At 34.5% G+C, this 17,601-nt stretch overlaps 3 protein-coding genes across 4 annotated transcripts; 1 reads left to right on the forward strand and 2 right to left on the reverse strand.

The window, feature by feature from the left end:
• Positions 1 to 2,690: 2,690 nt before the first annotated feature.
• LOC149909008 (uncharacterized) lies at positions 2,691 to 5,343 on the reverse strand. Its single transcript, XM_090120586.1, has 2 exons — positions 4,924 to 5,343; positions 2,691 to 4,819 (listed from the first exon to the last, which is right to left on the reverse strand). Exons 1-2 carry the CDS (start codon positions 5,141 to 5,143, stop codon positions 3,513 to 3,515), a joined length of 1,527 nt encoding a protein of 508 aa, XP_089976712.1. The 5' UTR covers positions 5,144 to 5,343; the 3' UTR covers positions 2,691 to 3,512.
• Positions 5,344 to 7,597: 2,254 nt separating this feature from the next.
• On the reverse strand, positions 7,598 to 14,626 carry Rab3-GAP (Rab3 GTPase activating protein). 2 transcript variants are annotated; one of them, XM_090120588.1, is made up of 9 exons: positions 14,425 to 14,626; positions 14,126 to 14,337; positions 13,776 to 14,025; positions 13,475 to 13,637; positions 12,856 to 13,005; positions 12,127 to 12,376; positions 9,522 to 12,047; positions 9,229 to 9,426; positions 7,598 to 7,853 (listed from the first exon to the last, which is right to left on the reverse strand). In XM_090120588.1, the coding sequence occupies exons 1-9, from the start codon at positions 14,501 to 14,503 to the stop codon at positions 7,677 to 7,679; spliced, it is 4,005 nt and encodes a 1,334-aa protein (XP_089976714.1). In that variant the 5' UTR covers positions 14,504 to 14,626; the 3' UTR covers positions 7,598 to 7,676. The 2 variants fall into 2 exon arrangements, with proteins under 2 accessions (XP_089976714.1, XP_089976713.1); XM_090120587.1 differs by having other exon boundaries at positions 13,475 to 13,646.
• Positions 14,627 to 16,131: 1,505 nt separating this feature from the next.
• Positions 16,132 to 17,576, forward strand: MED8 (mediator complex subunit 8). Its single transcript, XM_090120590.1, has 4 exons — positions 16,132 to 16,434; positions 16,609 to 16,854; positions 17,054 to 17,150; positions 17,338 to 17,576. The coding sequence occupies exons 1-4, from the start codon at positions 16,270 to 16,272 to the stop codon at positions 17,574 to 17,576; spliced, it is 747 nt and encodes a 248-aa protein (XP_089976716.1). The 5' UTR covers positions 16,132 to 16,269.
• The last annotated feature ends 25 nt before the right edge of the window (positions 17,577 to 17,601 follow it).

Below are 17,601 nucleotides of genomic sequence, written 5' to 3' on the forward strand. Positions count from 1 at the left end.
GCTGCTTAGGTCTCTAATAGGTATTTTTGGATAACTTTATTTCTCACTAGCGGTCCGCCCCGGCTTCGCCCGTGGTACATATTTACGTTTTCTCTACATATAAACCATCCTCGTACTTCAAGGAATATAATAAAAAAAGAATTATCGAAATCGGTTCAGCCGTTCTCGAGTTATGCGCTTACCAACACATTTTGCGATTCATTTTTATATATAAGAAGATTAAAGTCTTTGGGTGAATTATAAACAAAAGCCTTTTTCAACATATTATGTTTATTTATTTACAAGTTCTCTGGTTAATTTTTAACACATTTCTCAGGTACAATGCCTCCTAAGGAAGTCCACTAACATTTATACTGTTTAAAAGAGACAATGACCGGGAGATACTGACACAAAATTTCGAGTCATTTGTAACAGGATGGCGGTTCTACAGGGTTCTTAGTACGCAATGACAAATAGAAAAATGATGGTGTGAACGCTGGTACCGGCGGCTTAGTCGCGTGGGCGTTAGTCGAACTCGTCGGAAAATAGCGAAAGTCAAACGATTTGTAACAGTATGGCACTTATTTTTCCTGGAAGTTTGAGGATCAAAGAATATAAATACAAAATTTCAAAGATCTAGGTGTTGGAAATCTTCACTTATATAAATTAATACTAAATTAATTTTTCAAGTATGACAGCACTTTTTCCCCCTACTAGAAGTATGGCAAATATAATAATGGTCACATTTTATCAAATACTCTCCAAAAATCCAAATGCAATACTGGTACAAAAAGTTTGGCGAAATAAATTTTTTTTGCAGATTTTCGGCGGTATGGCGACCATTTGGAATCGTCCGAAAAGTATGGCATGGCGATTTTCGTAAATGGCTGCACGACGATGGTTACCTGTGCAAAAGTTAGCCTGGTACAAATGGTTGAATAATTGTTTTATTTAAATCAACATATTCGCGTCGGTATGGCGGGCTGTACACCGGAAAAGTATGGCATGACACTACCGCCTACTTCTTTTTTATGGGCTATCGGAAAATACTAAAATTTTTGTGTTACAAATCGTTTGACTTTCGCTATTTTTCCGACGAGTTCGGCTAACGCCCACGCGACTAAACCACCGATACCAGCGATCACACCATCATTTTTCTTTTTATCATTGCGTACTAAGACCCCTGTAGAACCGCCATCCTGTTACAAATGACTCGAAATTTTGTGTCAGTATCTCCCGGTCTATTAGTAAATTTTTGATAATAATGACACATCACTAAATCAGTCACTCTGGTTTCTCTAAAAATTACAAAAACAGTTTTTTCTAGCTATCTTTCATGTAGCTATAACACTCACAAATAATCACACGAACAAGTGGCAACATTGATGCGCGCAAGAATATGCAGCCAGTAATAATAATAACGTCGTGACATTCTCATTCTGAATATAAATACGCCAGCCACACACTCGACGAGTGGTATAGGAAGTAACGAGGAAAGTAGGCAGAGGCATAGTGTGGCCACGTTACTCGTCATGCCACTCGTCGTGCTCATCGTCCTAATCACTGCTCCCTATTTTGTCGGTTTTTACGTGCGAGTTCAAGGACCGGCAATACGAGTGCGAATGCCTGGCCACATGGCACATACTCGCGCGATTGCAGTCCGCGTCCGCATCGAGCGATCGCGCAAGACGCACACGTATGCAAAACTGGAAATTAATAATTATTTCGTTGCCAAGCATGGAATGGTCAAATGAAAAATTGTTAATGTTTTTTTATGTTTGAGGACGACGACGACTATGTATATTTCTTTTTACTACATTAATATAATAAGCTATACTAAAAATGTATAGAGCACACGCTGCCACCGTTTCGACGTCCATTGTGTGCGACAAGGCAAATGACAAGTGATGGTGAGGAGCGTCGCGATTAATCGCGCGAGTAGAGCAGTGTGTGGTCAGAGAGAGCAATGTCGAGGCGAATAACGGCAGCGCGATGAGCAGGACGAGGAGCATAGTGTGGCTGCGGTATTACATTATTCATGCAGTAATACATATTTCAATTACCAAATTGTACATAAAAACCTTACATTATTAAAAATACTAAAAAAATTACAATAATTACACAACATTGTTTATACAATCTCATGTATGTATAAAATAATAAATACAACGCATTTAAAAAATATATCAAAACCATAGATAGCAGCCCATTATATAGTGTACTTTTGTGCTTACTTAAAAATATTATAACTTAAATAAAGTATTATCTTTATACACACTTAAAAATTCATAAATCTTTGGTTCATATTTAAAAGCATTTATTTACTACATAATAATAATATCAATTGGCCTAAAACTATTTACAACATTCGTAAATTTACTAATTATATATTTGCATTTATTAAAAACAGGCCATTTATTTATCAATCGATCTTTCAAAGAACATTAAATAAATCCTTCAATTATTTATCTACCTTTTTTTCTTATCTATTAATTAGAAGTAAGCAATTAGCATAACAATAATTTTAGCCTCAAATATTTCTAAACATTCAAATTTATTTCTCTTTCAAATTATTATTCAAATATATTTTTTATCTAATGTTTGTCTTGAAATCTTTACATTAAAATTTCTAAATTTGGCATATTTTAACCCTTAACTTGAAGAAAGGTATGATTTATAACTTAAAACCAACTCACTGCAAAAATGTATTTAAATGTGGACATTTTATAGCATTGCTTTTTTTGCAATAATCACATAATCCAGGAACATAATTTATGTTACATTTACATATACATAATACATTATTGACAAATAATAGGTGTTTTTGATCTTAACTATAAAATTAATTGTCTCTGTATGGCCTTGGAATCAATTACAAAAATATTTCTTATATACATTACTTACAAGAAAAACATACCATAACAATGTCTTTAATAAATTATTCTTTAAATATTTTAACAACTAATTTATTGGCCAAATATTAGTAAATATAAATATTGTCCATTCATAAAAGGTTTCATAAATTTTATAATAAAATGAATAATATTTTTATACATATAGTAAAAAATATATTACTATTAGGGTATTAAAACCATTAGGTTGTTGTTATAGAAAACATGTATGGTTCATTTTTATGCTAAGTACGCTTAAGTCAATCAAATTGCAGTAAATGCATAAACTCTTAAATGACATGCATAACTTATTTATTTATACATATTAATAGTTTAATTAGGTTCTTAGTTTATTCAGCTTTGGCCTTCACCAACATATCTTTGGCTCTTAATTTAAGAGGCTTTGGCCTTTATTGGTATTTAATATCTATCGTCATACCCAACTACATGTTGTGTATAATTTTCATTTGGCATAAATTAATATTTGATCAGCAGTCACATAAGATAATTTAAAAAAAATCCACAGAAACATCGTAGTCACTTACAACATTAAATTCCAAATAGACAAGGTGAAGAGAGAATTTTCTAAACACTTATTCTACTGTTCAATGTTAAAATTGAAATATTTAACAAATATTTACCTTACTTTTTATCTGAAGAAATCATTATACATGAATTGTGTCTACTTTTACGACAAGCATCCAGGTTAGCATCAGCTGCTGCAGCTACTGATGTCAACGCTACAGTTTTATCAAAGTCAATTGTTGTGTAACCAATGCTTGCCATAGGTAATGAGGGGACAGCATTAGTACTTGAACTTTTATCAATACTGTTTTGTGAAACCATTCGGCTTCGGGCATGTGATGAATAAGATGCAGTGCTTTCGTTTTTCGAACTATTATATGACTGACTCTCAGGGCTAGCTGCTGAGATATCAGTTTTTAGTGTTTCTTTATTATTATCAATATCCAAAATTGCATAGTTAACTTCCAACTCTTCAACAGGAGACATAGATGTAAATGTATCGGATTCTGAAAATTTCTGGTGATGTTCATGCTTCACAAATTTCATGCTTTCAGAAATTTCACCAATCATAAGATTTGCATATGTGTTGACTTCTGGATTTGAGCCAATAGTTAAATTACAATACTCCACTGGTCTAGGTGTGACTGGTGTAACAGGTGTTATAGGTGGTTGGTCATTTTTATTTTCTAAAGGAATGTTTTCATTTGGGGCAATGTTCACATAAAGTCTGGCTGCTTCTTTATGTTCCACATTTAATTGTGCATAATGTTCACTTGAATGGCTAGTTGTTGGTGATAATGCCTCATCTTCAGGTTTTTTTGTATCGTTTGCTTTATTAGGAGAAGCCTGATTTGACAATTTCTTTTCAGTATCTGTGTCATTCTCCATGTATCGACCCTCAAGAAACCGTGTTTCATCTTCAATATCCCTTATAGCAATAAGAGCCATTTCACGTCTTAAAGTCTTCCTAAGCATTGCCAAATCTCTGTTTATATCATTTGTGTATACATGTTGTACCAATCCACCTTCAGCCTGGTTATTATTATGCTCTCTTTTAAATTCTCTTACTTGATAGACATTGGTTGCTTGAGTATTTGTTTGAGATCGAGGATATAAAGGCATTACTTCGAGTATATCTGCACTTGATGGAGATCTTGGTGTTGGGTTTCGTGGCAGGGGAGGCATTGCTGCGTTTGACGTGTTATTGTTGTCAGGTTGGCCATTATCCACTGAAGATCTATGCACGACAGTGGCTTGAAGAGTTTGTCGATTTTGAGGTGATGGAGTAATCCTTGAAACTGGATATGGAGCTGAATCCTGAACCACATTTCTTAACTGAATTTGTTGTTGCAATGTGCGAAAAAGAAATGATGCTCTACGGCATCTAAAAGCATATATTCCTTCACCGGTTTCACATCTTCTACCTAAAAAATAAATGATTTTCGAAAAATTAAAATGGATAAAAACAACGATAACACTTCCATATTATTATAACTCCTGAATTAATTTCAACAAAAACAAAATTTACCTGATTCGAAGCTAAATAATTCTCCTTCAAACCCATATCGTCTTAGGGAATGTAGGGGCCATATAGTAGAGTCTCTGCCTTCTCTATATAGTATTATATTAGATTCTGTGATTTCCAATTGACCAGAACACAAATCCGATCCACGTTCATCAATATTAATGACACGAAATATATTAGGATGCAAGTCTGATATGTCTTTTTTACTCTGAAAGCACCCCATTACGGCTTTATCTCCGCAAAATGTACGATTCTAGACTTGGCCTTCAAAACATAATTTTATACACTGCACTCTATGCATATTAGATTCTCATTTCCCATTTGAAGAGGATGTTTCAATTACTTCATCTCACTAACAATAACAACAGTCTCCTAATTTTATGTAATTAAATACGTGATTTCATTTCAAATACGAATTTATGACAAAATTGACATTTATTGTAAACATACTTTTTTTGTTGAATTTACCACAGATCTTCTTCAGAAGAAAATTGTTAAACAGATAAAAAACCAACGATTTATGGTAACATCATCGGTTAGGTCGCGTTTCCACCTGCAAGTAAACTCGCGGAAGTCTTGCATGAGTTCCTTGCAATATCGTTTACATGTCCTGCAATTTATTTATGCAATAAAATATGTCCTGCGAGAAGCTCGCGGATCATAATATCGCAATTAATCGCGGAGGTATTTACACACGAGATCTTACGAGTGTCGGGATCTTGTCGGGATAGGAATTACTGTCACAATTTTTCTAATCTACTCTGTAAAATAATGCCGTCAAGATGCGCACGTGTAGCAGCTACATTATGAGCTACATTATATACCTAACAATTTTATTGTCGAAAAAGAAAAAAAGATCAATTTGGGTTCGAGACTGGATTTCTAGGAGACGTGAAGCTTTTGCTTACCATAATTTATTACGCGAAATACAATTGGAAGATGGTCAATAAAAACAAATATATAAAAAAGACGTGTGGCACTCGGGGACTGCCGCGGTAAAGCTATTGCATGCTATGCCTTCAAGCCACACCTCCGCGCCCGTCGGAGTGGGGTCTGGGGATCGTGAGGTTTTTCGTTACTAAATTTCTGGATTCGGTCCCCGCGCTCAAGGCCCGCGATAGAAGCTATGCAATAGCGACAGAGACAAAATAGTTGCCGGGCAACTAAGTTGCTCGTGGGCGCTCGCTCTAACTATTCCCGGAAGTCGTTACCGTTTTTCTTCTGGTTCTTCGGAATCTGTGTTTGGAATAAATAAAGGGGTAATATCCGAGTGTTATGGTGCTGCAATTAAAAAAGGTACATATTTAAATCTCAAGTAAAAGAACGTAAGTAGGTACACCGTACAGTAAAACATTGATCTACATATCTTCTCTTTATATATAAAAATGAATCGCAAAATGTGTTGGTAAGCGCATAACTCGAGAACGGCTGAACCGATTTCGATAATTCTTTTTTTATTACTTATATTCCTTGAAGTACGAGGATGGTTCTTATGTAGAGAAAACGTAAATATTATGTACCACGGGCGAAGCCGGGGAGGACCGCTAGTATATAATATATAAGAATGAAACCCGTTTTCCTTGGTCACGGCATCACGCGTGAACGGGTGGACCGATTTCGATAATTCTTTTTTTATTATATTCCTTGAAGTACGAGGATGGTTCCTATGGAGAGAAAACGTAAATATGTACAACGGGCGAAGCCGGGGCGGACTGCTTGTTAATTAATAATTCAATGAAATATTAATACTTAAGTACCTTATTAAGATAAAAATTCATCGTAATAATAATACCATTTCGGTAAAAACTGAAAATCACGAAAGCCACCTTTTTGACCTTTGGTCTCGAATAGTTTTTTCCACAGAATACATTATAGGTATATAGACGGGTTTTTCCAAGTACCTACCGGAATGACGAGGAATTTTAATATATTAACTATTATGACTGACCGGATAGCTTGGTTGGTACTTGGTAGTGACCGTGCCTTCCAAGCCAGAGGTCGTGGGTTCGAATCCCACCCGGGGCAAATATTTGTGTGATGAACATAATATAGATGTTTGCTCTGTGTCTGGGTGTTAATCCATACTAATATTATAAATGCGAAAGTAACTCTGTCTGTCTGTCTGTTACTCAATCACGCCTAAACTACTGAACCAATTTGCATGAAATTTTGTATAGAGATATTTTGATACCCGAGAAAGGACATAGGATAGGTTTTATCCCGGAAATCCTACGGGAACGTGTTTTTCTTTGAAAACGCGGGCGAAGCCGCGGGCGGAAAGCTAGTTATCTATATTATAAGTATTTATTTAAAAATTATATATGTATGTTTATCAGCCATCTGGTTTCCATAACACAAGCGATAGCTTAGTATGGGATCAGATCGTGCCGTGTGTGAAAAATTGTCCTGTCCTGTCCAGAAATATTTATTATGTTTTGAACAATTTTTAGCTAATATGAAGTTTTGCACTATTGGATGTCTAGTTAAACAATATATATAATAAAACAAATAAATATTTCAGGACAATTTTCACACATATTGAAAAACTTGAAAAAATTGTGCCAAAAAATTAATTTTAAACTTCATGCGTTTGATAGTTTGCACAAAGACAGGGCATCGTCTGTCGGGTGGGTTTGTAGATCTTAGATTTAAAAATAAACTCATTTCTTGAGTAAATTATTTTAATATGCATAATAAAATGTACAGTGGTAGGTAACGATATGGTATCAGTATCAGTAGACAGTAAATAGTAATACTTATAACTTGCGTCGTATTATAATTTCACAGCTGTCAATAAGAAGTTTGATGAATTTCAAATCTTGAACATCAATTTTTGCTTCCGACGACTTCTTATCTATTTGTATTAAAATATTTTGCAAGAGAGATACCGTTGATGTTAGAGATGGATTCGAAGGTACCGAAGGGTCTGGAGGCTGCAATGAAATGGAAAACATGAATCCTGCTGTTATAAAAGCATCGTTAATTGAGAAAATAAAAATCAGTACAAAGTGAAATTCTCCATTTTTAACTATTTTTGCCCGTAACTTCAATCGCACTGTCCTGTAACTTTTCTATATGGGGGTGATTTTATAAAATTATTTAGTAGTAGTAGGTAGTAGCACCATTTTGGATTTTTTTAAATAATAATTAAACTAGATTTATCCCAAATAAAAATAGTTTATGTTATAGCAATTCGACTTTACAGTTTTATACACACGCTAGACGTGTTCGTCACGTGTTTGTAGCACCGCTGCGGCCGCGGAGCGGGCGGCATGTCACTTGACGCGGTGTGCGAGAAGCACACAATAAATTATGGTCATTGTGTGTAATAGAGGCAAGCCTCAGTGTGCGTCCACACTGAATGCGCGGTGGCGGCGGCCTAGGCGGGCGCGACGAGCGGGCGCTCGCGGTGGCCACACCGACGCGCGAGCTCAAGTAGCGGTTCGACGTTTTTCGGGTGTTGCAAACTTTGGACGATTTGCTATTTTTACTAGACAGTCCGATTTTGAGATGAGATCATTATAGAAGTTGTACACGAAATAAATAAAACAGAGAAATAACGGGTGAATCTTATATGAAGAATTGAGATTATACCCTACAAAAGTACTGTGGTGTATATAAGTGTTTTAGATTGAATCGCACTTATAAATAAAGAAGTTTCACTTCAACAATTTAAGTATTTACCGCTATTTTACGAAAAACATTAAAGGATATAATATAAGAAGTCGAGCGACAAGACCGAACTGGTTTGATACCCCCGCCGTCCGCGCATTGGGTCGCTTGCTGACTAGGCCCGTAGTGTGGCCAGAACGCGCGGATAGGAGAGTTTGAAAACTACGCGCGCTGGCTCGCTCATTACCGTCGCACTAGGCTTCCGCCATAGTCATTTCAATGTGGCCGCAAAGGCGCGTTTCATACGTTTGATATTTCGCGCCCGCCGTCGCAACCGCGCTAGGCTCGCAGTGTGGACCTGCACTTATATTGTGCTTTTTTGCTTATATTGCGACGTTTTTCGGGCTTAGAAATTCAGAATTATTTTTCCTTAAGAAATTATGAGAATTAACGTAACGATTTTTAGTAAACAAATAAAATAGGTACGTTATATATTTAACCAAAAAATTAACAAGTAGGTACGTGTTTAACCGCATGCGCGGATTGACTGATACAGCAGTGAAGACGATAAGTAGGCCTACGTATTTTCTAAAATATTAATTTGCAATTAAATTTTACATTTCATTATTTACCTACATAGTTAGTGTAGGTGTACATATTATTACTGATTCTGATTTTACAAGAGCAAATACAAACCGTGTTCTGCATGCGTTTATATAGTTGTGGGGGCATCGAAACAATCCACTCTGCCTGATTGGAAGAATTTTCAAGACTTTTCTTCAGCCTTTGTATCGTAATAGCAAGAATAGGTGGTAACACGGATTCTGGTTCATTTATTAAAACTAAAATATTTTCTGCGAGGCTATCATAACCTGAATGATACAATCCGATAATCTGAAAAGTCGATCAAACATGATTAAATAAGTAACATGAGTAAATAAGCATTAAAAATCGTAGAATATAGCAAGTGTTATATTTTTATCACTCACATATTGCCGTTGTACGAAACTTTTGTCCACTTCCCAAGACTCAGCTAAACTAGATATGTTATCAATCCATTTTAAACATTCGCTATCATTGTATATTTGATTAATTTCGTCACTGTCGATACAACTAATAGTTTCAATTGCAGTTCGAATCAGTTTTGTCAGATATTTCATTCTTGGGTTCAATAATTTTTCGGATGGTTTTGTAGAGAATACTTTTTGAGTATTAGCAGCTAAAGCTTCAAGTAAACTCTGATAATCAACATCATATAACGTATCCAAGGGCTTCGATATTTTCAAATTAAAATAACATTGATAGTATATTGTACAGGACATTTGGTGTAGCAGTTTTAACACACTACTGTTAACATTTTTGGTATCTTGGGCTACTTCTACTAAAGAAGGTAAACTTTCATCCCAAATTTTTTCGAATTGTATTGGTTCTTTGTCATGGTTGATTAAAGAAGTAGAACATTGGTAAAAATTTTCTAAAAATAACGTCATGTTTTTAAGAAATTTGATTAAACTTTCACTGTTTAACCCCAGGTCTTGGGAGCAAAGATGATCTTTTGGCAATTTGCCAACCTTATTTACTAAACGACAACTAAGTTCAAAAATCTGTTTAAAATAGGTACACCATGTAATCGAAAAAAGCCCTAATCGTAAGTGCAAATTGGTGATGTGGTCAAGACAGTTCAGTACAGAAGACAATTCTTCAGTTTGTTTCATAGCTTTTTGCCATTCTACAGCATATTCCCAACACATATTTGCAATGATATAGTCCGATTTAGTGCTCAATGGAAATTGACGTCTAAGAAGTGATAACCATTTAAATATTTTAGGATTTTTATCAACACAATTTCTGTTGTTGTCCATAAACACATACAAAGACTGATCTTGGCCTATCGTATCACACATTTCAGAACTAGCAGCCACATCAAATATTTCCATTAATTCATTGACTACAATGGCTTGTGGTGGGACTCCCATACTACATAACCACTTAGCTATCAATTCCGTTACTGATCCTTTTCCTCTGGTATATATGTATTTTAAGTTCACATTAATATTCTCAAGTTTTAGTTTTGTCGTAGATTCGCCAACATAGGAATCTTTGAAAATAAGAATAATGCTAAGGATAGAGATGTCTTCCAGTTTACCGATCAAAATGCCCCACTTTGCATTTTCTGCAGTAACTGATTCCCAATCATCTTTATCGACGACGTTAGTTTCAAATATTTTTACAACCGCCTTACAGGCCATTGCTATTATCATACTTCTCAAGGGACACGACATATTTATTAATATAGTTCGTAAGTCTTCCCACCACAAGGATATTTCGTTATAAGTTATTTTTGTAGCTTCTTCTGAACTGCTGCAAATGTAATATATTATTTCAATGATCTTTTCTATTAGCTCTATATTAAAGTCTTCAAGTGGCATATTCATCAAATGAGTTATAACAAGTTTAACAAGATCTTTAGGATCGATAACACTATGTTTAAGAAAAACTTTTAAATCGGCAACAATTTTTAGTTTTAGAATAGACTTAAAAATATCTGATGCCAAAACACATATTTTGTCCTCGGATAAATCTGATTTTAATACGACACATTTGCCCTTTTCATCAAAATTAAACATAGATATAAATTCTTTATAAGAATTGTTTCTTTTATCCGCAAAAGTAACTTTTGCGTGTTGGTACTCTTTGTATTCTTTTTCTTGGGCAAGTATCAATAATCGTTCTAATACGCAGCTGTCATCTTCCACAAGATGAAACTCGAATGTATCATCTTCATCAGCTGACCTGAGATCTTTTTGATCGATATCACTATCAATATTCACATCCAGTCCATATGACTCATATATTTTGTTAGCCAAGTTCTTCATATCTTCCGTATTATCACCTTTTATATTCTTATAGAATAATGTAACCAATACTATGTTACTGAAATAGTTTTTTACTTTTTGATTCAATTTACTATTTTCTTGAGAGCACAAGCTGTCCCAAAATATTTCTAAACATTCTATAACTATGTCGCTAGATATTTCATAGGTTTTTATCAACAATTCAATGCAGTGCTTTTTAATTTCAAGTGTCTTCAAACTTGAAATACTTTTTATGATTTCAATTTTTTCTTCTTCATCGTGACATCCTTTTTTTAAAAGATCTCTTATGTTACGTAAGATATGCAAATCTTTGGACCGTTCCAAATGTTCTCCTTCTAGAGAATAATAGAATGGAATGTTGAATTTTTTAAGCTTTCCATCTGGATCTATTAAAACACATTGAAATTCAGGCAGGTTTAATTTTTTATGAGAATAGTTCTTTTCCGCTCCTACTAAACCGCATGTGTTATATAAAAGTTTACCATTCTTTGTAGCAGTAAATACTGCTACTCTATTCCCTCTTTGCATTAATCTTATATCTATGAGACCCTTTTTAGGGTTGTATATAATAAGAAAGACTGCTCTTTTTATATCTTTGACGACAGATAGTTGTGGCTTTTTGTTGTCCGAGTCAAATAGCTAGAATAAATGGAAAAATATGAAAAACATTATAAAACATGTCACACTTACATAAAAATGACAATTTTGTAGAACCTACTTGGATAAAGGCGCATTGAGCATCTCTGCATCCTTTGAACAATCTTATTAGATAGCCTTTATTAACATCCAAGACAGAAACTCTACCCAAATTGTCAGTAACAGCAGCTAGTCGTCGATCTGGAGACACGACAACTGATGTTCCGTGACGCTGTGCATCATATAAACCATTACGCATTGTCAAGGCTTCGGCTCGAATAAGTGGTTCAGTACTAGGAGTGGCACTTTCAGTAGAACCACCAAGCCAGCCACTAAAAAAATGTTTCTTATAAATTTCAAGGTATTATTACAATTTGTAATTCATTTTTTTCTATTGCAAATAGAAAAAAGGATTACAGTTTTTGCAAACATCGATCAACAATATCAACTAGGTGTCGCGTCGGCGCAAAAAATTGTCTAGGCGAATAAGAGCGCAATTGAGATTTGAGCTCTTATTCTGTTTAGTTCGATTGAACACAGCCTTTATGTTTTGTGATAAATGCTTATAAGTTTAATTGTACCTGTTTATTACGATTATGAAACAAATGTAACTGTATATTTAAACAAAGTGGAAGTTTTCTATGGGCCCTGGTTGGCTATTGGCTTGGCTACTTTTTCTCCAACCATATAAAATTTCCACTGTATATAAATTGTCAAACAGACTTTAGCTTTGAATTAGTATTGTTTTCACTCTTGCAAAGTTACTATTTGACAAATTCATTTTTGTAAATTTTTATATAAAAGTACATACGGAAGGGCTGATTTAATTTTATTCGCTACAGCACGGGCAACATCTTGAAGTGGTGGTGTGGTACCACCTTCAATAGCATAATGAAATCCCAAATATGGTGTTTGTCCAGTTGCTGATATTAAAGTGTTGACTGGTGGCACTGAGCGGTACCTGAAATTATGATATTATATAATATTATGGTGGCTGGAAAATTTTTAAGTATTGAAAAGTACAATGTTTAAACAATAAAAATCTGACAGTGAGTAGCTAAAATAGTTTCAAAAATATTCACTATTATTTCATTATATTTTTTTACTAGGTTTCCGCCCGCGGCTTCGCCCGCGCAGTCAAAGAAAAACCCGCATAGTTCCCGTTCCCGTGGGATTTCCGGGATTGCGTCATTTTCCCGGGATAAAAAGTAGCCTATGTCCTTTCTCGCGTATCAAAATATCTCCATACCAAATTTCATGAAAATTGGTTCAGTAGTTTAGGCGTGATTGAGTAACAGACAGACAGACAGACAGAGTTACTTTCGCATTTATAATATTAGTATGGATTGACAAAACTACACATAAAAAAAGTTTTTTTTTCGTGTTTAACTCTTATAGATGAAGGGGAAAAAAATTGTTTTCAATCAAACCATATATCAAATCCTCCATAAGTTGAAGCAGCAAGTAAATGATCATATGTATTTTTCAGTTCAAGTCCAACAACTGTAGCATCTGTAATAGTCTCCTGGTCTGTGAATGACCATTTCCGGATAGATATGTTTTTGCTGTCCACTGCATAGTCTTCTTGAATACCTGCATGTACTATTGAGCCATAATATACACTGACAAAATAGTTTATCAGTTTATTTAAAAATTGAGTAACTATTGTATTATATATATTATATTGTAGTAGCTTACAAAATAGTTACAGTAATGAAATATGTAAGTTACCTTTTGCAAGTTGAGCCTTTGCATTTCTAAGGCTTGGAAATAAACTAGAACCAGATATAATATACACACAATGTTGGAATAAAATGTGAATATCATCAGGCAATGTTCCATAGGTACCAGTGTGACATGATATTTTCATGACAGGTTTCTCTTCTAATTTCTCAAGCAATAATAAATGTCCTGTATTAGTGTAGAACCCAACACTACCATTAGCAAATCCTACTATAACACAAAACCAATCTGGTCCATTCTGTAACAGAAAATATTACTGTTCATTTTTATTTTATGCAACTATTTAATAAGTTATTTTATAGAGAAGAAAATAAATATTTTTACAATATTAGCATTACCTGAGATGATTGCTGTGTTGGACAAAGAGAAACTGATAACACCGATGTTATTTCAGAAGGAAGTGTGCCACTCCATGATATAAGATATGAATTACTTTCTATCGAGCTTATCCATTGGGCGGTGAGAAAACAAAGACGATTCTTATATCCAACAGCAAGAAAGCTACCACATGAAGATAGTGATACTAAACATTGAGACAACCAAGAAGTATCTAAAACACAATCGTATGGGTAAGGAATGGGAAAAGATTCCTAGTAGAATATTAGAACAGCATAATTATGGAAAACTAATCGTGTACCATCTTTTTCAACAATAAATAATGCTCTTCCTAAACTTAATATATCACCACAGTCTGCTATTTGTTCAACATTACACATTTTCGTAGTTTAATAAAATTCAAAATAGTTAACGATATTTTTATTTGGCTTAGAGCATAATATTATTTCATTGTGAAAACGTAAACTTATTTATTTTCAGAATATTAATGAAAAAACAGATGACAGCTGTCAAGTGTCAGTATTGTCCAATGTCCAGTCACCAGTATTGTATCGTGAAAAATAAAGGTCCAACACTCAGAGCAATAAACCTATCCTCTGAGGTCCAACAGCACTAGGCGTAACTGCGCGGCAGCGTAGTGACGCGACGCGACACAGCATAATATCAGATAATATCCTTGAAATAATTATTGTAGGTGTAACGCACTACTAACGTACATACTATATATGAGTAGTGTGATCGGGCCATAAAGTAAATGCCTATTCCCGCGTCTGCATTATAGTGGCAATACGCTACTCTAGTCTGCACGCTTGCCAAACTCCAACAATCCGTAGCAATTTCATACATGTGGATTATTTGCCCCATATAATATATTACCTAATTATTATAGATGATTCACGTAAAATACAATATCTTTTTTCATCTAGATATATATATATTACTTGCTCTGTGAATATATTATATTTGCTAGTTATCTGTAGTGCTCTAGATGTCAACAGTCATATGTCATATTTTGTCAAATGCCCGTTTCCACACCCCGCACCCGTTTCCAGTTTTCTAAAGCGTCTTATTTACGGTCCATCTTGACGTACGTCCCGCCAAGGTCATACACGATGCACGACGCAAAACGACAGTGAATAGCGTTGACGTACGTCAATAATTATTATTATTATCTTGCTGGATGTGCACGACCAACTTTTCATCCAGCAAGCACCCCCACCACCGCGAACGTCGTGCAGATGGACAGTGAATAGCGCGGACGTACAGCAGATTAGTGTTGCCAACAGAAATTAATGTAAATACTTGGAAACGTGGCCTATTGGTATTGTTTTTTTTTTTTGTGATAACTTAGTGAGTAGAAGCATGAGCAAGCAAGAAACAGTTATTTTATATTTTTATGTACACAGGAAATACCCAATTATCATTACTTTTGGATCAACCTAGTACATATCTACAGTTTATATTCAGAAGTTATTATTTTAAAAGAACTCCAAGGCGAATTGATGAATAACACAGATTTTATGCAAAAGTCCACTGCAGAAAAATGGCAATTTATTTAAAAAAAATATCTTGACGAATTTGTTTGTTTAAAAAAAATGATTAGCTATATACTCTCTGTTCCCGCCACTTTAGCATTTACTGAAAGAGTCTTTTCGGTCATGAATGTGAAGTGGCGGGAAGAGAGAAACCGAGCTTCATTAAAAATTAATTAAAAATGAGCTCTTGAAATATATAAATTTAGATTTGGAATGTTTGGATTCATATAATTCATTTAAAAATAATGAAAAATTCTTAGTTACTGCAAAAAGTACAAAAAAATACATTTTTAAAAATATTTATTTACTCTTTATTTACCTCCTTTAAAATCAGATATACTCTATTTCTTCAAATAAAAGTTGGCAACCCTAGCCATGCTTGATGCGCGCACGATCGTCAGTAGGATACATCCAGCACCGCGGCCTTGAGCCGACGTACGTCGGGGATTGACCGTGAATACGACGCTTTACTGTGTTGAGTGTTCCTCGTACTAATACCTACCTAATCTGTGCTGTGTTCGAAAAGTGAAAAAAGTAGAATTGTCGTATTTTATGGTATCAAATTGAATATTAAATCGCTGTAAAGCTTAACGTATACATAATATATCGCAATGCAAAGAGAAGAAAAACAATTGGAAGCAACTTTACATGCTATTTTAAACAGAGTTAATGATTTGAAAAGTGCAATTCAAGCTCTAATAACAAAGTTAGAAACTGAATATGAAACTATCCATTGGCCAAGCTTCCTTGATAATTATGCTATTCTATCAGGACATGTAAGTAATAAACTTCTTTTTCAGTAATTAAGCCATTTCAAATGCTAAAATTATGCGTTTGCACTTAAGCAATTATTGTATATTACTTAAAATTTAGGTACCTATCAACTTTTAAGAAATAGACTATTTTAATTATTTGTTTAGGCTTATGTAAACAGTAAATTAAATTTTTAGTTAACAGGCCTTAGTAAAATTCTGCAAGCAGAGTTAGCTCCATCACTGCGATCTGTAGTGGTTTTACCTTTACAACTTGGATGTGAGCGTGACGAGGAACTTGCAAGACTCACAGAGGGCAGAGTTCCAGCATGTACACATGATCTTGTCCCAGATCTCTTGCGGACAAAACCTGAACCTCAAGCTGAACAGAGATTGCAACAACTTAACCATAAAGCCAGCACACTCAGCTATGACACTGCTCAGGTATAAAAATTTTCGTACTATCATATTTCTGTTCATGTTATATTTTTTGTTTTATAAACAGAATACAAATTATTATGTATTTTATTTACTAAGAGGTATTTCTGTTTGTTCAAGTACCATTTAATAAAACTAGCTAACTGTTAAGCTCAAGATTAAACTGATTTGTATTATGTATGAGCTTCTATCTTTTTTTTCTCAGAAACAAGTAGCTCAGTTCACAAAGGTCATCAGTCATGTTTGGGAAATAATATCAAAAGGTCGGGAAGATTGGGAAGGAGAATCTATGAGATCTGCAGGTTTGTGTCAAACAATTTATTTGGCTTGAGTATACAATTAAATTATACTAATGTATATTTTTATTATATTTAACAAGTACTGCAACTACATTATATAAAATTTTTAAGCTTTATGTAAGCTTAAAATTTTATTGTTCATTTTTACATAACATGACATTTGTTAATATTATTTTATATTTTATCACAGGAATGCAACCAACGCACAGCATTGCTGATACACATGCATTGGTCACAGCTGTTGGGACAGGCAAAGGTTTAAGGCCAGGAATGCCACCATGTGTACCCCAAGGAGTTGCCCCTGGTATGGGACCATCAAGAGGTCCCACCCCACAAATGGGACCATCGGCACCAGCCATGCCTAAAGCACCATCAGCTATTAAAACTAATATCAAATCAGCCAATCAAATCCATCCCTATCAACGCTAAAATTATTATATAGGTGAAAAAAAAA

The sequence above is a fragment of the Colias eurytheme genome, chromosome 4 (assembly GCF_061535395.1).
Source record: "Colias eurytheme isolate Ceu_HAF_F1 chromosome 4, ilColEury1 Martin Lab GWU primary, whole genome shotgun sequence".
Taxonomy (NCBI): Eukaryota; Metazoa; Arthropoda; class Insecta; order Lepidoptera; family Pieridae; genus Colias; species Colias eurytheme.